Raw genomic sequence first — 25,804 nt, forward strand, 5'->3', positions numbered from 1 at the left:
TTTGTGTATGATATGCTCAGAATTCATCACTTCCTAGATGTCAGCCTCCAGGAAGGCAAGGACATTGTCTGCTTAGTCAGCGCTTTGTCCCCTGAGCCACTGAAAAGCTGTCAAGAGTGTGAGTCAAACAGATACAGGATTGCAGCACAGAAAACAATTACAAGCATCTGTAGAGATTGCTACTGAAAGCTTAAACATAATACATACATACATACATACATACATACATTATACATATGGTATGTGTATGTAACCAGAATGTATGTATGTATGTATGTATGTATGTATGTATGTATGTATATATGTATGGGTCTCTCATGTCTATGCACACACACACACACACACACACACACACATACACACGTGTGCATATGGTGGGCAGAGAAGAGATATTTGGTGCTGGATATTTCCTTATTTGGGCCAAGATATCCAAATCCCACAGTGTCAGAAATTATACCATCAGCGGATTTTGTCTAACCAGTTCAATTATGGCAGTAACAATACCTTATGCCTCTATAACCTAAGCACATTTATAATTTCTAGTGTTTCTTACGCAGTTAGTTGTCTAAGCCTCCAAACGACCTGTGATTTCTACTTTACTGACTCATTTCTCACAGAAATTCAGTCAAAGGCAAGATGGTGAAGATGACGCCTTGCCAGTGTCATGTGCACCGCATTGTGTGTCGCACTCACAGCCTCTTGGGATTAAGATTTCCCCAATGATATCTTCTCAGAAGTAATGGGATTCTGTAACCATAACGACAGTCATAAAATGTCTAGAATTTGGGAAAAGGCTCCAGGTAGCAATTACAGGATGGTCACGCTATAATTACATCCATGTTTATGGGTGGATGACATAGAAAATAGCCTATGGAAGCTTTTCAAAATAACACACCTTCTCATAAATGCATGCTTATTCTCGCCCCTGACTCAGGTGTGTTGTCTGGCTTTCTACTGGGTCAAGGACAGTTGCTCCCAGTGGCTGTTTTCATGCGTCCTGTCTTTAAGCAGACTGTGAGGATGGAGAAGACCTGGCTGTAGAAAGTAGCCTAAGTGTAAAAACTATGCTGCCTGCAAAGCAGAATGCTTGCCCACGTCCTTCCCTTCCTCTGCTCCAGCCACATTGCACTGCTCTGTGTTTCCTGTTATAGGCACCTCAAGGGCACATCTTCCCTGAGACTTTTTGTGGTTCTTTTCCTTCTCAGGTTGGCCTTCTCCACCATATTGCCTTCTAAGCCTTTCCTGGCAAACACTCCATAGAATTTCATTTTATGGAACTTAAAGGAATTTTATTGACTGCTGTTTTATCAGATGTTGGTGCTTTCTTTCTCTCCTCTCCTTTAGCCATGAGTTCTAAGGGTTCCAGGCCCATGAGTCTCACTTGGTATTGTATTCCTCTACCTAGCACCCTGGCCAGTACAGAGATGTGCTCAGAAAACAAGGGCTATAGGAAGGAAAGAACCGAGAAAATGAATGACACAATGCACCAGAACTTTCCATTCCACTCACTCTTACAAGATGACACATGGAGTTAACATTCACAGGCCCATGCGCCAAGGAGGAAAGCACATTAATAAGTAGGATATCTATACAGTACTCTCACTGCACACAGAAACAGGGTCTTGCCTAATACAGGGATTGGAAACACATTTTGGAGGAAAGAACATTTGTGCTAAGACCTAAAGAATGAAGATTTATGTTGCAGTGAAATTAGAGGTTGGCCACCTAGAAAGGCTATGTTCATGCCACAGGAAGAAATAATGAGCTCATAGATGCTATAGTTACCTACACAAGACATGACATCACTATTACAATAATGAACTCATGGCTACCATAGTTACCTATACAAGATATAGCATAACTATTTCAATAGTGAACTCATGGCTGCTATAGTTACCTACACAAGACATGACATCACTATTTCAAAAATGAACCCATGGCTGCCATAGTTACCAACATAAGACATAACATCAATATTTCAATAATGAAATCATAGCGGTTACCTTCACAGGATTAAGTCTGTCAACACTTAGCATGGATGGGTATTTGATCTACAGTACCATGCTACAATGGATGGCTCCATTCTCATGCATAAATGGAAAATTTGGACATGAAATTTGGGAGGAGACATGTTGAGGAAATTAGGAGAAGTTGGTGGGCAATGGGGGACAGATATCATATCTCATTGTATACATATATAAAAGTTCTCAAAAATGTTTAAATAACCATTGGCAAATGATGGTAAAAAAAAGGCAGAATTCATTAATAAAATGTTAACAAACAGGGACAATTTTTATAAGGCTAATATAGTACAACAAACTAAATTTAATAATACAAAAATGCAAAATTGGATTAACATTCAAAAATTTCCACAGAATTGTGAGTGTTGCTCACTCTAGAGGTTGTACTTAGCACATTATAAGGATCCAAGCTGAATTTTTAACACAAAAATATAAAATTTACAGTAACAGATCAGAAGATAAATCAAATGGTCATTTCAGAGGATCAGAAAAGGTTCAATTCCTTTTCAAGATAGGAAATTCTCTACCTGTAGTCATGGAAAACATTTTTCTCTACCTGGTGAAGGGATTTCTCTTCTGTGGGGGCTGTTGTGGCTCCTCTGAATTGGAACATTCTCTCCCAACAGGAAAACAGACGCTCTTAGGCTCAATGTAAAGCTAACAAAATACAAGATTAATCAAGCACAGGAAGTTCGAAGATCCACAGTCTCCTCTAGGTTACACAAGAAGCTAATAATGGTAAGGAAGAGGAGACTCTTTGGTGAAGGTGCCTACAACATGGACAGGAACTTCAGGAATGCAGAGTTTGAGAGTTGTCACCCACCCTGAGGTGGGGCAGCTGCTTGAGAGTCACCCATGCTCTTAAAAGTACCCCCTCCCATGAACCCCAACAAACGTTGGCTTACTAAGCTAGACTTGGCTGAAATTGTTCCTACCTGGGGTGACTAAGCATTTGTTTCCCTTTACCCAGAAAAGACCACATAACAAAGGATGTCTTCAAAAACAAATTAGTTCAGACTTAATACTCATCAAAGTGTTCTTACCCGAATTGTTAATAAATCAAGGAAGTCTAGGTACTTTAACACTGTACTACTGGTCTTAGCCAATGTGATAAGCTCAAAAAAGGAAATACAGAGCAAGAAAAGAATAGAAGATAATATATAAAACTGCCATTGCTTAAGTTGGATGTGTTCATATACACAGCAAACCCTACTCAGTCTATACGTCACAAACCACAGAGTACTAAACATGGAAACCAAATTTTGCAAACTCCTAAGAGTTTTCATCCAATATATTTCTATGGTTAGTCATAAATACTGAAGTTAAAGTTCAAAAGACGTATTAGTATATAAAATAGAACTGAAATATCACAAGTAAAATAAATGTAGTAAGAAACACATAAGACTACTATGTAATAAGCTGCAAAGACGTTGCAGAGAGGAAATAGAGATCATCTCACTGGGTGGGGAGGTGATGTGTTCTTATGTTGTAAGATCCGTTATCCTAAACTTTCTACTTAACCACGGTTAATCTAGTAGAAATTTAATTAGGCTAAAATATTGACTAAGAATAAACACAAAGGTAATAACAATTTACCTTTTAAAATTTTGGAATCGTGTAAACATTTTTGAAGGGAAAACAAGAGATATGAAATTTGACTTTAATGCTTATTATAGTGTTACAGTAATTAAGACTGGTTTTGTCAAGAAATAGAGAAATAAAGAAAAAGAAAGTAGAGAAAAATCCCTCTCACACACAGAGACACAGACAGACAGATACAAAGGGAGAGAAAGAAGAAGAGAGAGGGCATGAGCAAACTGACTTTTTCTTTAGATCAAGGTGGGAAATTAATTCAATGGAAACAAGATGAATGGGCCATAGTTCTAAACAAGACTCTGAGAACCATCATGTATCTTAAGAGATGGAGATACTTTCGTGACTTTTAGGTGAACAAGAATTTATCTATGACACAAAGGTGTAATATCCAGGAGAGGCAAATGTGGTATATTATGTCAAAAAATCGCAAGATTCTATTCATAACAACGCCCATTAAAACATGCAATTTATGGGGCTAGCAACATAGCTGGGAGACAGAAGAAAATGTGTAATTCATTCATTTTTCCAACAAAGGATTTATATCCCCAATAAATAAGAACTCTTGGAGTTAACAGGAAAAGGGCAAGCCACCCAAATGTTTAAGAAAATAGAGTGACATTACAACCTAAGACAGAATACTAATTAATATGGACCCATTGTTCAACGTCTTCAGACGTTAGAGAAATTCAAGTTCAAGGTGCACTGAGGTATTCATCAATAGCCCTGGCACAGCTATTGATGTAGCTATGGAGAATGACAAGACAAAAATGAGGGAATAGAGGAAGCTTCCAGAACCCTTGAGCGTCATTGTTGGTTGTGCAACAATAAGGAACTCAGTTGGCATCTCTGATATTTAAATATACACCCTGATTACTGAGAAATTTTACTTCGGTGTGTTTTTCCAGAAGAAATGAAAATACATGTCCAGGAAAAGACATCTTTCAAGAATGCAAAAGCAACTTGAAGCTTCAAGGTAGAAATACAGACACTAGTGGATAGAATGGATAAAGAACTTATGGAACAGACATGATGGAATACTACTAAGGACTAAAAACAAAGTTTTTGTCATGATTTTATCCACACTGCCCTGGGTGAAGTCTAAGCACACCACAGTAATTTTTTTCAGGTGTCAAATTCCTTTTTGGTGCTTCTCCTCACAACTCAGTAATAAGGGCAGAAGATGCTTCCTCCCCAGGTCTCAATTCTCCAAACAGCAGCAGCAGCAAAACAAACAAGCAACACACAGACACAGACACAGACACAGACACAGACACAGACACAGACACAGACACACACACACACACACACACACACACACACACACACTTTTGCCAAGGAACTTTCAAATCTAAGGAATCAAATCTATCTGGTTTGTCATATTCCAAAGATTCTGACAAGACAGAGGGCTGTGTGTGTGTATGAGAGTGTGTTTATCTGTATATATGTATGTGTCACTGTGTATCTGTGCACTTGTGAGTATGTGTGTTTCAATCAAATGTCACAGTATATGCAATAATGATAGGTATTATGATTTGAATATATTTGGTCCCATAGACTCATGTGTTTGAAAGCTTGGCCCATAGAGAGTGGCACTATTAGGAGGTGTGGCCTTGCTGGAATAGGTGTGGCTTTGTTAGATGAAGTGTGTCACAGTCTGGGTAGGCTCTGAGGTCTCCTAGTGCTCAAGTTCTGCCCAGTGTGGAAGAAACCCACCTCCTGGCTGCCTCAGGATCAAGATGTAGAACTTTCGGCTCCTCCAGCACCAAGTTGGCCTGCACACTGCCATGCTTCCCACCATGGTGACAATGGATTAAACTGAAGTCGTGAATTAAACCTCTAAGACTGCAAGCCAGCCCTAGTTAAATGTTTTGTGTATAAGAGTTGCCTTGGGTCACTGTGTCTCCTCACAGTAATAAAACCCTTACTAAGACAATATGCCTCCTGGAAAGAATCAGAATTTGAAACAATTATCTGCATCTGTACCATTGGTTTTTACAAGCAGAAACAAGAAAAGCAAGGATTGTGGGCAGAACATCTGTTAATGCCAACTCTGACCTCTGGTTTTAAAACTAAGCTCTTTTAAGATTCAGAAGTGCATTTTAAAAGCTTCTCCCATTATTATAAGAGTAATTCTAATTAAAACTTAACTGCAGCAGGCAGTTTACATCCACAGTGTGTGTGTGTGTGTGTGTGTGTGTGTGTGTGTGTGTGTGTGTGTGTGTGGTGTATGTGATGTGCATATGTGCCAAGTATATACAGTAAGGGAATATACCAAGCATCCTGCTCTATGTATTTTCCACCTTATTCCCTTGAAACACTGATCTTGGAGCTAGGCTGGCAGCCAGTGAGCCCCAGTGACCCTCTTGTCTCTGCCCTACAACGCTATGGCTTAAGGCAGGTGCAGCCCTGCTCAGCTTCTATGTGCTATTGATGTCAGGTCCTGGTGCTTGGTAGCGGCATTCTTTCCCACTGAGTGAGTCATCTCTGCAGTCTTGGTTACACCCACTTTTAAAAGATCACCAAATGGGCTTTAGCAGAGATGCACACAGTTCTCATGACCTTAACCACCACCTTAACAGCGTGCAAGCACTAGCTTCTCCAATACTCCTGTTAGTACCAGTTGTAGAACTGAACATTGTTGAAGGCATCCAAGTGACTGGTCTGTCAAACCCTCCAGTGGGTGCTGAAGGGTTTCATAAACGCTTTTATCACAAGCTGGTGACGTGGCTCCATTGGTAACGTGAAGGCAGCGCAAGCCAGACAATCCTCGGAACTCGTGCAAAAGAAGAAAAGCTAGATCCAGCGGTTCTCATCTGTGATCCAGCATTTCTGTGGTGAGGTGGGAAGTGGAGACAGGAGACTTTCCCAGAGGCCTGCAGACCAGAACTGGTCTGTAATATGAAGTTCAGGAAAAACAAGAGAGATCCTGTCCCAACATGTTGAAAGCAAAGAGCCAACTCCCCCAAATTGTTCTCTGACCTTTACGTGTGCTCACCCACCACACGTGTCCCCACCACACACACACCAGAAGCTTTTAAATCTTCATAACCACTCTCTGCTCTTATCATATATGCCTCATAAAGATAAGTATATCTGTAGAGGGCCGCAATAACATTCGCCACCACAAGATGGCGCTGGCTTCCACTGCGCCCCACGTGGAAAGCCGGGATAGCTTTCACCATTACAAGATGGCGCTGGCCTCCGCCGCGCCAGCCGACTTCCTTTCAGGAAGTTAACTGTGTGCGCATGTGCAAGAGTGCCTTCGTGCCAGGTCTTTGCCCACTCCGGGGTGTGCCTAATGAGATCATGGGTAAGCGACCAATCAGGTGTGGATGCGCCACGCTAGGGTGTATATAAGCCGTGCCATGCCGGCGCCCCTCGCCCTCTCTTTAAGAAATAATAAACATTTTGGCTACAGAAGGATTCATGTGTCCCCGCGTGTTCTTGCTGGTGAGACGATAGCGCGGGACATATATCTGTATAAGCAACAAGTAACATATAGATCTGTGTATATTTGTCATATATACCTCATATATACCTCATATAGATCTGTGTGTCAAGACTGTTGTTGTAGGCAACAAGTCTTGAAAAAATGGAAACCCTTAGAATAACGTTAAGAGAGAAGAAAACCAATTACATTAGCTGGCTAAGTGATGCTGCAAGAGTCTTTTGAGACAGTCAGCCTTACTGAGAGGAGGAAGAAGACTCTTCTTGGTATCTGCATTGAGGGGTAGATTTGTACTGTCTTCCAGGGGATTCGACCTGAACATTTACTTCCGCCAATCTATCCTGAAGAAGCAAAGAAAAATGTGTGCAGCATAAATATACAAGGCTAGTTACTGTCTAAATAATGAGCATGAAAGAGAGGAAAAGGGAGGGGGGAGGGGAAAGGAGAGGGAAAGGGAGAGGAAGGGAGGAAAGGAGGCTGGAGGAAGGTGGAGAGGAGGTATGGAGAGGAAAGGAGGGGGAGGGAAGGGGGAAGGGAGAGAAGGAGGGGGAGGGGAGGGGAAAGGGAGGAAAGGAGAGGGGTGAGGAGGGGAGGAGGGGTGGAGGGGAGGAGGGGGAGGAAGAGAGGGAGGGGAAGGGAAAGGGGGAAGGGGGAGATGAATATTACCTTAAGGACACAAAGCTATGCTTCCAGAGAAGAGCATAAGTGCATATTTTAATGGCTGACAACCATGGCAGCCTCAAGTAGGATCTGGTAGAGACTTCAACATCTGCAATCTGGGGTTTCAGTTGCCACATGGAGACAGAAATATCACATTTAGACTATAGATCTCACACTGTCTATGCAAGGCCAGGAGTGGGAACTGAGCAGCCAGGACCTTCAGTGTTTCGCATTCCAATAGAGGGCTCTAGAGAAACCTCCACATTCTAGCTCTAAAGAACTGTGTGAAAACCTGGGGCGCCCGGGGCTTTGGGAAGAAAAAGGCTCCTATAAAGACAAACCAAGGTCTCAAATCATGCCTGCCAGGGTAACCAGGAAACATATCCTGAGTTATTAACCACATACCCAATCCAGAATCCACAGCTTTTGACAAAAAAAAAATAGTAGGAAAACACACAAAACATAGATGGAGTGCACATACACACACACACATACATACATGCCCAGGCACAGACACACGGACATACACATAAAGTATTTGCCCATCTCAGGGTAGAGAGATCCTGCAGACAAAACAAGCCCAGATAGCAACTTGAAGAAATGAGCCTTTGGGCACCCAGCAGCACAGCAATTCAATGGCTTTGGCTGGCAATGATCTAAGTAAATCTATTAACTATCTCTGAAATGAGACATGACAGAAAAACCTGGAAATCACAAGGCTGGATGGTGTAAAAGCTAATTTTAAAGAACTGTTTCAGGGATTGATAGTTTGAATGGTCAAGTGCTTGCTGCCCCTCAGTCCACAGGAGACAGCCAGGCCTGTAGCCCATAGCACATGCTTGCAATGTCAGCATGGATGAAGGAGAGACAGGTGGAACCCCTACAGCTCACTGGTCAGCCAGTGCTGCAGAATCCATGAGCTACAAGTTGGTAGGAGACTCTGTCTCCACGGCAAGCCAAGTGACATTAGACCAAGGTATAATGTGCCTGAGAAATAATGCCTGAGCTTATTCTCTGGCCTCTATGCTCATATGATAACACAAACATATGTACCTGCATATACAAACATGAAGACTCACACGAGAAAATTTGGGGGAAACAGAAAAACAATGAAAATAAACTACCAAGTAAGAATAGTGAAGGGTTGAAAGGGAACCCTTGGACATTCTTGGTGGTAACATAAGTTAGTACAGCCATTATAAAAGCTAGTATAATGGTTCCCCAGAAAGCCAGAGATGGAGCTCCCATATGATCCAGCAATCCCAACACTGGCTATGCATACAAAAGACTGAAGTCTGTGGGTCAAAAGGAGCATCTGCATTCCCATGTTCACCGAAGTGTTACCATAACAACGAAGATACGCCGTAATTTACATGTCCATCAGTGAATGAATAAAATGATGACAGTATGTACAGTGAAGTACCAGAGTACATTCTGCCATTTGAAGCAGCAGCAGTGGATCTAGAGATGTTTTGTTAACTGGAATAGACTAGGGACGTCTACATCAATATCTTGTCTACATGTGGGATATTAAAAAATTGACAGTGTGTAAAGTACTAGCTACAAGAAGCCAGGAGAATCAGGGAGCCGGAGGCACACAGTCAAGAACCTATCGCACACCACGGGACGTATTAGAAAAACTGTGAAGACAGATTCTGAATGTCCCAACCACAGAAAGCAGTTGTCACATCGGATGGCTTGATTTGGCCATTCTACCCATCGTACACGTGTACCAAATGAGTTGTCAACCACAAGTATATAAATTCTTATCATTTAAAACAGGTAAAAGTTTTAAAATAGAAACCGAAGTATTTGGAAGCAAAGTAAGATGATGATCACGATGAACTCAAAAAGAGGTAGGAGAGGAAGTAAGTTTGGCCAAAGCTTAATATAATTAATAATATAATTAATAAGCTATGTGGACAGTGATATGTATACCTACTAATGTAGATAATAGGATTCCAAGTGTATAGCTATAAATATCTATTTACACGTTCATGTTTATTCATACAGAAAGACAGACAGATAGCAGACAGAATGAAACCTTTGGATGGTTACATGCCGAATGCTATCAGTGGTTTTCATGAGAAAGTAAATCTTTGCTATTTCTCTTCTTGGATGTTTCTTCTTCATCTTCAACAATAAGCAATTAATTAAATAAGCCATCAAGTTAAAAATAGTAAAACTGATATAAACACACATTCACAGAATTTACTATTTTAAGAAATAAATATTTGAAGATTCAAGAAATGGCAGGGAGGGAGAACCAAGTGGAAAATCAGCGATGTGTGGAAAGATAGCAGCTCCAGGACCAACCTACCATAGCCAGAAATTGAGAGAATATTATTTTAATGTTTTTTAATTGTCCTCACTTTATAGGTGTAATTGAGACATAAATATCAACAGATCAACCAGTATCTGAGGAGACTGGCAATGTCTTTAATCTGCATTGTCTAACTTTAAATCTACTAAATTGAAAACAACCTCCCACTTTCTTCACATTAGGAAACCAAGTACCCATTTGTCTCCAAAAGCTAAGGGAAAGCCATAAGTAAATGAAGCTTCCTGTTCAATCCCCTTTAACTGTCAAATCTGAGATTCCTGAAAATACCTGTTTCTTATGGAAATCCTTTAGGGCTGTTTCATAGCCCTCCTCTAGCCGACTGAAGGCAATGCCTACATCTGTGGTCCACCATATCTGTGAGCCAGTCAGAGCCACTTGAGCCGGGAAATCAAAGATCCACAGCTCTCTAGGTTTCTCCTCGTAGGCTGCGATGGCTTCTGCGATCGCCAGGCGAACCGTTTCCTTCATGGTCTGTTCCAGTTGCAGAAGCCAGCTCTCCACCTTGGGAGAAAATTGAGATGTGATGGTTCAGGCTAAACAGTGGAAGACCCGCTCTGTGCTCCATCTACCCTGAAGCCTGTGCAACAGCACCACAGCACACACGGAGTGACACATACTCCTTTTCTTTCTCTATTTAAGCCTTTCTTCTCCCCAAATTACGGCTAATTTCTTAACCTCTATGTGAGTGACAGACTTCAGAAATGGGACATGGTCATTTATTCTTCAACTTTGAAGATAAGGGGGTTCTACACAAGAACCCTTGTACTGAGTGTTGAAGAAGTGAGACACCATAGCCACCTGCTAGGGTATGAGTTGGGGCCTAAACCCTTCAGGATCACAATTTTAAGAATTGTGTCTTCTGACAATATTTTATTCTTCTGAAAGTCCCCCTCTAAAACTCTTCCCAGTACTTAGTCTTAAGTCAAAGTGTTTTCAGTAAATATCTTAATTATAATCCTACTGGTTCCAATCTTCACACTTGTCAGGAATTAGACAGCATGGTGGTTTTAGAGATAGGACAACTGCTGACTGGTGACAATTAATCTTTTTAAAAACTTCACTTCCAGCTCATTTTTGTTCCCATAAATATATTCTAGCCAGTTTTCCATGCTGTTCAAATGTGCATCTGTTTCTAGTTGGGCATTTAACTACAAGGCTATGTAGACTGCTCATGTAGAATAGAGTCTAGGAGTAAAATGACTATAATGAATAGATTCCAAGGGCCATAGGAGATGATTACAATGTCCCAACTGATTTCTCTCCCTGCCTTCCAGAGGATGGCAGCAACATTCTAGCCTTTTGGGAACTGGAAAGAAATGGAACACAAATGAGCTGAACACCTTCTTCTTGAGGAGGAAAGGGGACATTGCCCTGGCCATAGTCTGCTGCCTACTATAGGGGGTTTCCCTTGCTTAAAGCTGGGTCTTATTGACATGAACAAGTTCATGGTCCCATGAGCTCCTAGCCAATGGGGTTCAGTATTTCTGCCTTTAAAATGAAGTGCAGAGTCAGAGTCAGGCAGCAAGAACCCACATAGGCCAGTCATTGTTTGAGCATCTCCTTTGAAGTCTGGGATGTATGTCCTCAGCATATCTGTCTGTCCTGAGGAGCTCCATTAGGGAAGACTACAGAGAACCTGACATACTAGACCATGTGTGGATAACTTTGCCAACAACATCAACTTAATAGTATGATTTCATAATGAGTTCTAACTATGTGCCAGGTCCTACCCTTTTGAAACCTCTTGACATTCTGCCCAGTCTATGATAAAAATGACCTCATCTAGGTAGTATTAATCATATATTTCTTTAGAGAGACAAGGGCCAGCGATTCTTCATTTCTGATCCCTAAAAGCCCAATCTGATAAATAAATGAATAAATAAATAAATGTAACAGACCAAATTTGGAAAAAGCAACCATAAGAATGTGGAGAAAGCATAAAAAACACAAAGAAAGAAATTTTAAACAAAGGCAATCAGAAAATGAACGCTATCTGTGCTTGGAAGTTTCCAGCACACGCTGCTTATATAGAATAAGTGAGAGCCGTAGGAAATCTTTCAATATCAAGAGTTCCTGCTAGTGACAAGCACATCCATCAGTTGGACGATCCCCCTCTGGGCACCATGCCAGTTGATGAACAGTCTGCCGGGAGGCAGCAGACAGCAACATACTTTTGTCAAGATAGTTTATGGTGACTTGTTCTAATCACTATAATAATATCCTAAAAAGCCCAAGAGATCAAAAATATTTTTTAATCACAGTGTCCTACCATCTGCCTCCCCTTCATTTGGCAGCATTTTCTAGTACGATATTAAAAAGTAACAGAGGGGAGTAAAGAGAACCCTGGTAGCCAATGACACTTCTGCAAAGAACACTTCAAGAAAGCTGTCGCCTAGGCCTGAGAGGGTCTCTCAGAGAGACCAGTCCCAGAGGTACTCCATGAATTAGACCAAGCTAACCATGCTTCATCAGAAAGAGTGCATGTCATACATGGTTAGCCTTAACTAAGACAACCTCTAACTTACCAGACTGTGCTCTAAGCTGTTGTACAGCAACTAACTCTTCCTTGTGGGTAGCTGGTAAGAGTGTTTTTAGGTATTTGTCCACGAGAGTGGAGAATATGCTCAGTTAACTGCACAGGAATTGGGTTAAGTGACACCATCTTGGTAGACCTTACTAACGCAAGAAGCCGTCCACAGTATTCACACCAGAATGTCCAGCCACAAACCCTTTTCCCTTCCCACAGCTTCTGACAGGTGGATAAAGCTAGTTTCTGGGCTGCATGTGCTTATGGTCCTAAGTACTACTCATTCACTCAGTGGCAATCTCTTCTGTCTAGCTGAATTCCAGATATCATTGACCCCTGCAGGATGCTAAGGCTAAATGACCTGGAGATGGCAAACAGCAATCTCCTAGCACAGAACCAAATAGAGCCTGGTTTCTAACATGAACTAAACTGTCTTGCTTGTCCAATTCGACCTTGAGGAATTACCCTAAAATTAACCCCTTTGTATAGAAAACTTCAAAATCACATCTTACATGGCCTATGCATTCACACCCGGCCTGGAATGAGACATACTCCTTTTCTTTGCTGAACATTCCAACTGCTTTGCACGTGGACACTTCCGGGTTATCTTCGAACTGCAGATCCGAGATGCTGTCAAAGAGTTTGACAAGGTGTCGTGTTACCTAAGACCAGAATGTTAACAAAAAGCTGAGTGTTTCTTACTGTACAAAAACCCTGGTAATTGAGAAACAAAGCCATATGAAGTTACTAACCATTATCATAAATTTCCAGAATTGTATCAAAATCAAAGGTACTAATAAAATACAAGTACCCGAAATGAACCTGATGGAGAGGAGGCCAGGCTTCTGATCCCACCATGATATGTAGCCTGGTGAGTGCTCACTATGCCTAGTGCCTGAAGTCTTACCGACCTGTCTTGATGTACCACAACTGGGGACATTCATTTTAGTAGAACTTCAATGTTCAAACTTCTAAAACTGAGGTTTATATTCTTGGTCTAAAGTACAAGAACATTAGTAAATATGTAAAATAAACATATGAATTCAAGAGAATCTTATGGTTTCAGGTCTACTGACACCATTTATTCAGTGGGATACTTTGAGTGTCACGCAATCTTAGTAATAAAGAGGCCAAATGTTTCCCAATTTTGATTTATTAGGTAAGTTTTCCAAGTCAACATTGCTGAGACTGAATGGTGGCGAGATTTTGGATTCACAGGTCCAGGGCTCATTAATAAAAACCACTGCCCATGTCCTCACTTCTCACAGACTGCATTCTCCAAAGGAAGCCGATGCATTGAACGTGATGCATCTTATTGAAATTTGACAAATTAAGGTTAAAATGAAAGATGAATGCCATAGACCTCTTGTCTGAAGAGGTCATTCTAGAGAAAACCACCTAATGCCTTCAAATACAATTCCTCAACTAGCCACACACCTCCCCTTCCACTGACCCTTCTCATAAAAATCATGGCAGGGCCCTACCTAGGAACAATGCCTAGCATTGCCATGAAGGATTAAAGAAGAAGGCAGCTTTTCAGTAGCTGGACTTATACCCAGACATCAGCCAAAGCAATCATTCCTTTTGGAGAAGACTAAGTCATGGCCAGAGATGTGCCCAGAGGGAGCATCAGTGATAGGAACTCAACTCCTCCTTGACTCATGGTATCATTGAGCGGAAGACAGTTTCATGGTTCCTCAGCAAATTAAACAGAATCATCAAGAAGTCATCGATAGGGGTTGGGGATTTAGCTCAGTGGTAGAGCGTTTGCCTAGGAAGCGCAAGGCCCTGGGTTCGGTCCCCAGCTCTGGAAAAAAAGAACCAAAAAAAAAAAAAAAAAAAAAGAAGTCATCGATAAACCCTGCATATAGCCACTTGAACAGACAGTTGTATACAAGTATTCCCTTGGTGTTTCGCAGTAGCCCAATAGTAGAAACAGCCACTCAAATAATGGATAAGCAAATTGTGCAAGGTAGATCCTGTACAATACTGTCCAGCCACGTGAAAGAATGGAGAGAGAGAGAGAGAGAGAGAGAGAGAGAGAGAGAGAGAGAGAGAGTGTGTGTGTGTGTGTGTGTGATAACAAAGACTGTAATGCTGGCACATACTCTTGTCCTAGAACTGAGGAAGTGGACACTGAAAGACTGAGTTCAAGTCCAGCCTGGAATAGTTAGTGAGACCCTGTTTCAGAACACATAGGATGTAGCTCAGTGGTAGAACACTTGTCTAGCACAGCCAAGGTCTTGGATTCAATATCTAACTCTGGGAAAAAAAAGACAATGTGAATGAACCTTAAGAACATTGAGTTCAATGACAACAGCTGCCAGTCATCCAATCCCATCAACTACATAAGCATCTGCACAACAAGACCAAGAATGTGCAAATCCACAGATACAGACCACAGACCAGTGGTTCCTGGTGGCGCTATGGGGAAAGACATAGGCAAGCAATGTAATGTATGCAGAAGTGTATTTGAGGGTGACCAAAATGTCTTAGAAACAAAAGAACAGCGTTAGTCATACAACACTAGGAATGTGCAAGTAACACTAAACGGTGTACTTTGAGACAGCTGATTTTTCTGTGCTCTGAGATTTTTCCTCAGCTGGAAACAAAGGCTACTGTCAGCAGAAGCTAGTCTGAAGCCCGGCAACGTTTCCCAGCACACAGGTCTCGTCTCTGTCAAGAGTGCTCCTCAGCTACTTTAGCTGGTCTTGGTATGTAACAGCAGCTGCCTGAGCTATCTGCATGACAAGCCCAGTAACTTTCCTTTGGGTCAACTTAGCCTTTAAAAGTCTTCCATCTTCACACATTGCTGCACTTGCAGTTTTAGCTTTAAGGAAATAGCATCAAGACATCTTCAAGTTTAAAACAGATGGGTTTCTGAGGGTCTTCCTTACTTCAGATGTAGGGAGAGGGGTGGGCGGATCACTACCTGAACTATCGTATCTACCTCCATCTCCACATACTGCCCAAAGGGCATTTATACACAGAACATCCCTGCAATAATAAAACCATCCACTCTCCCCACTGAGGGGGCCAGGAAGTGCACAGATGTCAAACGGCTTCTACCGGGTAATGGGCCCAGATAACACTCAACTGAAAATCTTCAGGATAAATGAGACCTCAGCCATCGGCACCCTCATGCATTACTGCTTGGCTCAGAAAATAATTTCACAGCAACTTCTAGCCTTATAGCTACCCTGGCAGTTGCCAGAAAATGTAAATCTCTTAACTTCCAATCCTCATGACTTGTGTCTGGTGTTGTTGAAATCAGATGTTTCTTCCTTGTTGAAATTTTCTAAGAGGACTTTTTAAAACAAATGTTTTCTGATGAAGTCTCTTTGTATCTTAAGTGAAATTAGATTTTCTTCTTCCTGGTCAACTAATTGGGAAAAATATTTTATTTCACAACTAAAAACATACATTGAAATAACACTTTCAGACTATTATTAAAGAAAGTAAATCTTCATCATGCCCTAGGTTTGTTTCCAAAAGATTATCGGTAAGAACTGAAGAATGTTCCTGCATGTTCCTTGGGTGTTGTGCCAACTAATGCACACATACTGTCTCAGTTTGTCATAATAGCGTGTGTTCATAAAACACGGTCATGTGACCTGAAAGTACATCAACCATCTTAGTATGAACAGGGAGACTTATGACACTACAAAGACCTTTAAAAAGTTTTGGTAAAGATGGGTCAAGGACACCACAAGAAAACATATAGAATCAACTAACCTGGGACAATAGGAGCTCACAGAGACTGAACCACCAACCAGGGAGCCTGCATGGGACTGACCTAGCCCCTCTGCACATTTGTTACAGCTGTATAGCTTGGTATTCATGTGGGCCTCCTAACAGCAGGAGCAGGGGCTGTCTCTGACTCTGTCACCTGCCTTTGGGACCCTTTCCTCCTACTGGGCCACCTCACCTAGCCTCAGTAGGAGAGGATACATCTAGTTTTACTGCAACTTGGTATACCAGGACTGGGTAATATTCATGGAATATCTGAAGAGAACAGGAGATGTGGATGAGGTCCTGAGGGCAGGGCTTGGAGGGAGGGAGGGCAAACTGCAGTGGGGATATAACGTTAATTAATTAATCAATTAATAGAAAAAATGGCAAAACATTAAAATCTTACCCTGGGTTGTAAATGTTTAAGGAACTAGAGAACTAGAGAAAACGGGAAAGCTATCTGGTACAGTGTAGTTCAAAATAGTAAATGTATTGAAGCAAGTGGGTTGTAGAAGACTTAGGGGACATTGAACAGTGCTGGTCTCTTCTGCCTTGTGCACTTGAAGTAGCAACTCCTCTGTGTCTTCGCAAAGAAATCCTTTTGAGTTTGGGTCAACTACTGACATGTTGTTCTTGGAGCTCTCAGTGTCACGAGCCTTTTTATGTTTCTTAGGTAGGGCATCTGCTTGTTTTGTGTTGTTTCTTGGTTTCCTTTGTTTGTTTGGGATTTTGTTTTATTGCCTCACTGGCATCACTTTACTCTGGATCATGTCATCCCTTTTGTTCCAACCATGGCTGTCATCCATGCCAGGAAGCTTGTTCTTCATAAGCCGCATGCCTGCCTGTATGTGCAGACCTTCTCAGTGTAAGGAGTCATCCTCCAGTTGCCTGTCTTTAACTCCAAGTGTATTTGACTTGATGTCTACTTCTAGCATTATCCTCAGACGGCACGATTTCTACAAGTCTCTACACGTTCGCCTTTCCACCAATCCCTGTCTTTGTCACTTTTTGTTGCACATTTCATGTGGCCTATCGTAGGGACACTGAGGTCACACAATGATATCTTGGCAGCAGATAACAGTGACTTATGGCTGACAGCATTTGAAAGATATGATCTAACTCTTGCTGATAATGTTGTACATTTGTGATTTCTGTGGGCCAACAAGCCAGTAGTTACAGCCTTACTCTGTTGTCCCCCACCAGTTCAGTGTAGCATCTCAAATGTGAATTGTGTTGTCAGGGAACTGGGCTATGTTATTGGTCCTTGGTAACTGAAATCTGTACTGATGGAACCATACACAGAATCTTTTATAAAATGTAAGGAATTACATTTATTTTATAATTTATAATGCAAATTAATAGTATAGCTTATGACTTCCACCTGCTGTTCATCTAGAAAATGAAGGGGAGAAAGATGAAATTGATCATTTCTAATTCCCTTCTCAAACTTCACCATTGGTTTTTATTTCTGCTACCTAATTTATGTTTCTTCAGTGTTCATGAAGATGCTGCTACTCACTAAGGCAAAACACACAGAGCTACAGTACAGCAGGCCTGGAGAGCACCTAGCAGCCCAACGGTGTGTTCATTAACTCGTTCATGAGGACAATACCCACCAACATGTAAGAACTTAAACACGGGCAGTTCTGCCTTACAAAGCTATTAGCCTCTAGACTAAGACTGGATGTGAGTTATTATTATCACATGCATAAATATTTAAGCCAATCTGTCAGAACAGTAGACAATTACTCTTGTTTCAGAATAGAATTTATTATTGGTGGTGATACAGCATCATTGGGAGTCTAAATCTATTTTAGAGGATTTGGTCATAGCACATTCACATAGTAAAACTTTAAGTAACCGTCATACCCCGCGTTGCATAGTAATATGATTGTTTTTTTAAATACATAGGACAGATACATAAAGCAGTACACTCACCCAGAAAGAGCACCCAGGAGTATATTCTAAGAACAGCACATCTTAGGCTGCATTATATATTGTATAATTTTACATAAGGTAATCTAATACAGATTCTATACTTTTTCAAGTAACCTTACAAACACTGGAACTCATATAGAGGAAAATGGGGTAAAAATATATATTCAACTGGGTGAACTTTTATACAAAAGACACGATTCTTGGCGGATAGCCAACATCATTACTGAATAGAAGAACAGTATAGGAGGCTTGTGAGTGCTCAGCCCTAATGTGACATATATGTATATGTCACATACATACATATACAAAATATACATATATATTATGTGTATATACATTATATACATTCAATATATATATTATATACATATATTATACACAACATACACATTATATATTATATCCACATATTATATATTATATATAACATATATACATATATTATATATGTACATATATGTTTTTAACCTTATCATTCAAGGCTCAGGGATTTATGCAGAAGGGAGCTAGGAGTGTTGGATGACTTCAAGGAAACTGTTTTTTTTCCAGACACAGCAGGGCAGATGTACATGTGAACTCACAGGGACTTTAACAGCTTGGACAGGATTTACACACCTAAAGCCAGACAAACCCCCAGCATGGACAAGGGGAGGAGTCATTGGCATTTGATTGCTGATGGGAAAGGGAGAGTCAGTTTTCTTTAACAGTGTGATAACAGTGTATATCAACTATTCCTTCAGGGTAGACAGGGTAGTTCTACCAACACAAACTGTACTCAATGAGGAGAAAGAGAGAGGGTGGGGGAGAGAGAAAAGGAGGAGGAATTTGTAAGTAGGTTAGGAAACTGGGAGGCAGTAAAGATGATCAAAATAGACAGCATGGAATTCTCAAAGAATAATAATCTTATCTTTTAAAAAGATATGAAATAGAAGACCACGACCTACACATTTCTCATGGCCCATCTGAGCTGTTCTTCCCTTCAAAATGGAAATTTTCAAAAAGACCAACAATAAACATGTATAAAAGCAAATGCTCATACAATGTTTCCTGCCCTTTTCTGTGACTTCTGGACTCCTGTGACTTAAGATTGTGAGTTTTTAAATGTTAGCCTCTTGGTACATTTGGTCTTTGTATCTTGTGCTAGGAGTTTGTGAACCCCAAATCATGTCAAAGATTAGAGGCGTAACCTATGCAAATTAAAAAAAAGCAATGGGTACTCACTCTCCAACACGAGGGTCAATAGCATTTATCACAGCCATCCCATATTGGCAAGTCAGAACAATGTTGTAGGTGACAGCAAGGCATCTTCAGGAAGGAAAAAATGAAGAAAGACAGAGGAAAGAAAGAAGACAGAAAAAGAGATCAGGGAGGAAAGAGGAAGGCAGACAAGCCTCATAAGTTAGAACTCCATATTTTCAATTTCACACACAACCTTTCATCCTAAAGTAGTAGCTAGCTAATAAAGGTCTTGATGGACACTCCTGCTTATAACTATCTATGAACCAATGACATATCAATGAGCTTTGAAAGAATCATCAATTACTTCCAGTATTTAGTGGGTTGTCATTGTGGCAGTTCTTCAGCTTATTGTGTGTTGGAGAACTCCATTGCATCAGCTAGTCACAGTTCTCATAGACTTGTGGTCTGCTGGTATCCATGGCTTCTCCAACTGTAGTGCAGGTGATGGCTTGGTCCTGTGTTCACTGATCAGGAAATTAGTGGTGACTCACTGTGTAGGGTTGCCACAGCCTTCAAAGAGCAGTGAAATTCTAAAGCTTAATACAAAAGAGCTCAAGAACCATTTGCAATGACTCACTGGCTAGACAAAGCACAGGGCAGTGCAAAGGGAGAGACAAGCTTGATGGAAGAAGAAATGAGGCAGGGAGAGGGGACAAATAGGTAGCCATTTTTACCACAGCATGTTCAAAGTTTTCTTGATTTTTATACAATTAACTCATCACTCAACAATCCATAGATACACTACTGTTTTCCTTCTTGCTGCTAAGAAACCAAGGATTTAAAGTACAATGAAAATGATACAGTGGTCAAGAGAGCCATGAACTAATCTCATGTCTATACAATTTCAAAGATTCTCTTCTTTCTATACCATCTGCTTTCTGATGGGTGGCTAATATGCCCGTCTTATCTGCTTTCATGCAGTTAGCATTTCCGTCTTCAGACTTTATAATTCCATCTGGCATCATCTTCCTACTGCTTACCGCAGTTCCTTTAACATGTCCCCTAAACCGGTTTGCTAGTGTGAAACCATCCAGCTTTTCTACATCTGAAGAAAACATCCTCACTTTCCCTTCATCTTTAAAATATCCTTTCTCTGGTAGAGAACTTCAGCTCGACAGACTTGCAGTACACTGAAGCCAAGGCTCTGTTGTCTGATCGCTTGCATTTTTTCCAGGGTGAGGTCAGCTGTCATCAGTTCATTTTGCTCTTTTGTGTGTCCTGGGGCTTTGTGGGTTATTAGTTAGGTGTTTGGGGTTATTTCTTCTTGGTTATAAACAATCTGAGCAGCTTTTGTTGTTGTGGCTGTTGTTGTTTTGGTTTTCTTCATATTTTCTCTCCTTCTCACACTCTCCTTCTCCCCCTCATTCTCCTCTCCTTTCTCTCCCTCCTCTCTTGATTTTTGAGGCAGGATCTCACTCTATGGCCAAGACTGGCCTGGAACTCACTTTATATCCCAGGTTAGTCTCGAGTTTATGGTATGCCTCCTGCTTCAACTCCTGGGCATTGGGATTACACCCATGTGTTACTAAGTCTCATAAATTCACACTTTCCATCAATCTGGAAATATTTGGCTGTACTTTTGCAAATATTTCTCTCCCTCTTCCTCCCCCCTACTTTAGAAAGGTATAGTGCATAGGAAACTTTCTTAGGATTTCTGTATCTCTGCTTGCCGTTTGTATACACGGAATACAGATGTAACAACTGACACACTTTGCCTGCCAGTTCTAACACCTGGGTTATTTTGAGGTCAGTTTTCTTTTTGAATGTTTTTTATTTACATTTCAAATGTTATCCTCTTTCCCAGTTTCCCATCCATAAACCCCCTAACTCCATCCCCCTCCCCCTGCTTCTATGAAGGTATTCCCCCACCCAGCCCTTCCTGCCTCCCCACCCTGACATTGCCCTACACTGGGCATTGAGCCTTGACAGAACCAAGGGCTTCTCCTCCCATTGATGTCCATTGATGTCATCCTCTTCTACACATGCAGCTGGAGTCATGGGTCTGTCCATGTGTACTCTTTGGATGGTGGTTTAGTCCCTGGGAGCTCTGTTTGGTTGGTATTGCTGTTCTTATGGGGTTGCAAGCCCCTTCAGGTCCTTCAGTCCTTTCTCTAACTCTTCCAATGGGGACCCCATTCTCAGTTCAATGGTTGTCTATGAGCATCCTCCTCTGTATTTATCATGTTCTGGCAGAGCCTCTCATATAGCTGGAGACAGCTATAACAGGATCCTGTCAGCATGCACTTCTTGGCATCAGCAATATTGTCTGGGTTTGGTGGCTGTATATGGCCTAGATCCCCAGGTGGGGCAGTCTCTGGATGGCCTTTCCTTCAGTCTCTGCTCTATGCATTTCTCCATACTTCCTATGAAATTTTTGTTCTCCCTTCTAAGAAGGACTGAAACATCCATACTTTGGTCATCCTTCTTCTTGAGCTTCATGTGGCCTTATTAATTGTATGTTGGGTAATCCCAGCTTTTGGGCTAATAATCCACTTATCAGTGAGTACATACCATGTGCGGTTTTTTTGTGATTGGGTTACCTCACTCAGGATGATACCTTTTAGTACCATCCATTTGACTAAGAATTTCATGAAGTCATTGTTTTTAATAGCTGACTAGTACTCTGTTTTGCAAATGTACCACATTTTCTGCATCCATTCCTCTGGTGAGGGACATCTGGGTTATTTCCAGCTTCTGGCTATTATAAATAAGGCTGCTATGGACATAGTAGAGCATGTGTCCCTGTTATATGTTGGAGTAGCTTTTGGGTATATGCCCAGAAGTGGTATAGCTAGGTCCTCAGGTAGTACTAGGTCCAGTTTTTGAGGAACCGCCTGACTGATTTCCAGAGTGGTTTTACCACCTTGCAATCCCACCTGGACGTCAGTCTGCTCCTGGCTTCCTTTGGATAAAGATGTAGAACTCTCAGCTCCTTCTCCAGCACTATGCCTGCCTGTCTGCTGCCAGGAACCCTTGATGGTAATGGACTGAACCTCTGAACCTGTAAGCCAGCCCCAATTAAATGTTGTCTTTTATAAGAGTTGCCTTGGTCATGGTGTCTGCTCACAGCAGTAAAACCCTAAGACACCAGTCATCCGTTTGTTCTTCAGTGATATCTGTAATTCAGTAAAGTTGTTTAGAAACTTTTGATCTTGAAGATTTAGCTATGAAAAACATTGTTTGGCAGGATTAGAATAGTGTGCAACACAGAGCTAATTATTCCTCACAATCAGGCAAGATCTTCACTGTAGTCTACCAATAAATCCTAAGGGTGTCTGGCCTCAGACATGGACATAGACACTGCTCCTAGCCTGTGAATATCGGTGCTTTTGTCTCCAATCCTCTCAGATGGGTCATTCCCTCACACACACTCACTAATCAAACCTTCCCCTAACTCACTCACAGGAGCCTCTTAAGGTTTTAGAGATCACTTTTTCTTGCCTCCAGGTATCCTGTTCTGAAGACTGGAGCCCAAGGCAGCCATCATGGTACTCACTTGCCTGCTTCTTGCTCCTTGTAAATCACAGTTTCTACTGTCTACCATCCAGGATTAATAATGCTATCTTTTGTCAGAATTGTTAGTTCTAGGTAGGAGATTAAATCTAGCTCCTATTATGCTATCATGACCAGAAGCAGTACTGTGTCTGTCCCATTATGGGTTTTGTTACTTTTCTTGGATGATTTGACTGCTTATGTCTGCCAGCCACTAGGAAACACCCATGTATGAACTACCTGGGTTGAACGCTCTGCTCATCTGTATATACTGGAGTACCACCAACCTTACCTTCTTCACAGGGTTCATATACATATATGTACATATACACAGATATACGTATATACACATATATATCATATACACACATATCATATATATGTTCTATATACATCTTTTAACACACTGCAACATCATTTCCCACTTTGATTTTTGCATTATTAGTAGTTTTTAAAATTTTTTAAGGTTAGCACAATCAAATCTCAACACACCCAATTATTATTATATTCCATTTTAAGATAATTTTTCAAATCTGAGGCCATAAATATCTTCCCCCACATGTTTAGCTCTATTTCCTTGTCTTACCCTTCCCATGGCAATCTATAGCTAAGTAGAACTGAGTTTTAGATAAGATATATAATATAATCTCTCTCCCAACCCCGTACTGCCCTGAACTCCAGCAAATTTATACCCAATGACCTTAAAGCCACTTCTTGCTGTTTTGATACTCCAGATAATGTCCTTACACTGGTGGGCCTGCATTTAGAGTTTTTGTGGTGTTTTTATTTTTTCTTTCAAGTTCTGCGAGACTAAGGAGAATGCTAACCAGTTTGACACATCTATGAATCACTTCACATCTCAAGAGAAAGAGCTACGCCCAATGTCAGGCAAAGGCCTCTGTGTCTCCCCTTCCCCTCCTATCTTTGTCCCTGAAACCTAATTCTCTCCAATGTCCTTTAGACAATGCTCTTCACTGCATTAAAATAGATTAAGTTCAGTGTTTTATCCAGCTTTTCTTTTTCCCGGAAGAAAAGTATGTTTCTGAAAGTCCTACCCATTGAACTTCACTAAAATCAAGAAGTCTTAATAAGTAATGGCAAACCAAGGATAGGGCTAGAACTCCTTGCTGGCAAAACATAACATTAAAGAGGCATTTGCTTTACTCTCAGGTTATAACTCTTTGATATTATTGTATAGTATACAAATCGGCTATGGAAGGAATTCCAGTGATGGAATTGCTTTAGTAGAGTTCTAAGCAGTGGCAACATAGTTTACAAAATGAAAGAGATAGATTGTTACATAAACCATGTTTAAGTATTTAACTTTATTGATAGGATAATAAAAGATCATTTCCATTGGATATGAAATATATTTGAAAGCTTCATACCATGTTTTAAACACATACCTAAAAGTTTAATCCTCTATATGTCAGGCTGACTTGAGATAAAGGGGTCCATTTACAAAAGGACAAGGTGTCCCACTGGGTAGTGTCTACCAACACCCACACTTCCATGAGAAACTTCTTTTTCTTGTTCAACAGGAAGGCTGACAACAAGCAACTGCCTTCTGTGGGTTTGCATCCGTTGCTGGTTCTTTACTCCTTCCTCAACTCTACTCTAGGTCAGGGGCAATTTCTTTCCTCCACTTTAAGAATTTAAGATTCTCCCAGTGTGGTTTTGGGTATTTGAAGGAGCGTTTTATGAGTGTGTTGTGTGCATTTGAGTGTGTAGTGTGTGGGGGGATGGGTATTATGCCATGTATAGGCCTAAGCTTATGTTGATTGTCAGTGGTCTCTTCTAGCTGCAGCTAAGCTAGCCAGTCCACTTGCTCTGGGGAGCTAACCTCTGGTCTCCACAGGACAAGTGTGCTTTCTCTGTTGAGCCACTTCCCGGGCCCTCCCTCCTGAGTTCCATTTCATGAGAAAAAATGGGATTTGTGGTTGGTTTCACTTCAAGTAAAGCTGTTTGATTTGCAAACCCTCAACTGCATCTGCATCTGAGGGCTATTTCCTCTTAGCTCTCTGTAGAAGAATATCACCTTGTACTCAAGGTATAACACTACTCAGTAGTTTCTGAGCCCCATCACCCTGAAATCCCAGTGCAGAAACTTCTACAATTTCATGAAATTGTAGGAAATTGAAGTCAGGAAAGAAGCTGCTCATATAAACACACTCCACACAGATGTGGATCTCTATACAAACACACTGCACATGAGTGTGGGTCTCTGTGCAAACATTGCACATGGATGTGGTTCTCTGTGCAAACACCGAACGTGGATGTGGTTCTCTGTACAAACACACTGCACATGAGTGTGGGTCTCTGTGCAAACACTGTGCATGGATGTGGTTCTCTATGCAAACACTGAACATGGATGTGGTTCTCCATGCAAACACTGCACATGGATGTGGTTCTCCATGCAAACACTGCACATGGATGTGGGTGTCTTTGCAAACACACTGCACATGGATGTGGGTCTCTGTGCAAACACTGCACATGGATGTGGTTCTCTGTGCAAACACCGAACATGGATGTGGTTCTCTGTACAAACACACTGCACATGAGTGTGGGTCTCTGTGCAAACACTGTGCATGGATGTGGTTCTTTATGCAAACACTGAACATGGATGTGGTTCTCCATGCAAACACTGCACATGGATGTGGGTCTCTGTGCAAACACTGCACATGGATGTGGTTCTCCATGCAAACACTGCACATGGATGTGGTTCTCCATGCAAACACTGCACATGGATGTGGGTGTCTTTGCAAACACACTGCACATGGATGTGGGTATCTGTGCAAACACATTGC

General features: G+C 41.2%; 1 protein-coding gene across 1 annotated transcript in view; it reads right to left on the bottom strand.

Moving 5' to 3' along the window:
* Dnah11 (dynein, axonemal, heavy chain 11) overlaps positions 1 to 25,804 on the bottom strand; it is a 316,147-nt gene that overhangs the window by 198,776 nt on the left and 91,567 nt on the right. Inside the window, exons 29-30 of the mRNA XM_087554982.1 lie at positions 13,109 to 13,258; positions 10,337 to 10,570 (exon numbers count right to left, since the gene is read on the bottom strand). Of these exons, the coding sequence (XP_087411108.1) occupies positions 10,337 to 10,570; positions 13,109 to 13,258 (384 nt within the window). The remainder of the gene's footprint in view (positions 1 to 10,336; positions 10,571 to 13,108; positions 13,259 to 25,804) is intronic.

This window comes from Rattus norvegicus, chromosome 6 (genome assembly GCF_021556685.1).
Source record: "Rattus norvegicus strain SHRSP/BbbUtx chromosome 6, alternate assembly SHRSP_T2T, whole genome shotgun sequence".
NCBI lineage: Eukaryota > Metazoa > Chordata > Mammalia > Rodentia > Muridae > Rattus > Rattus norvegicus.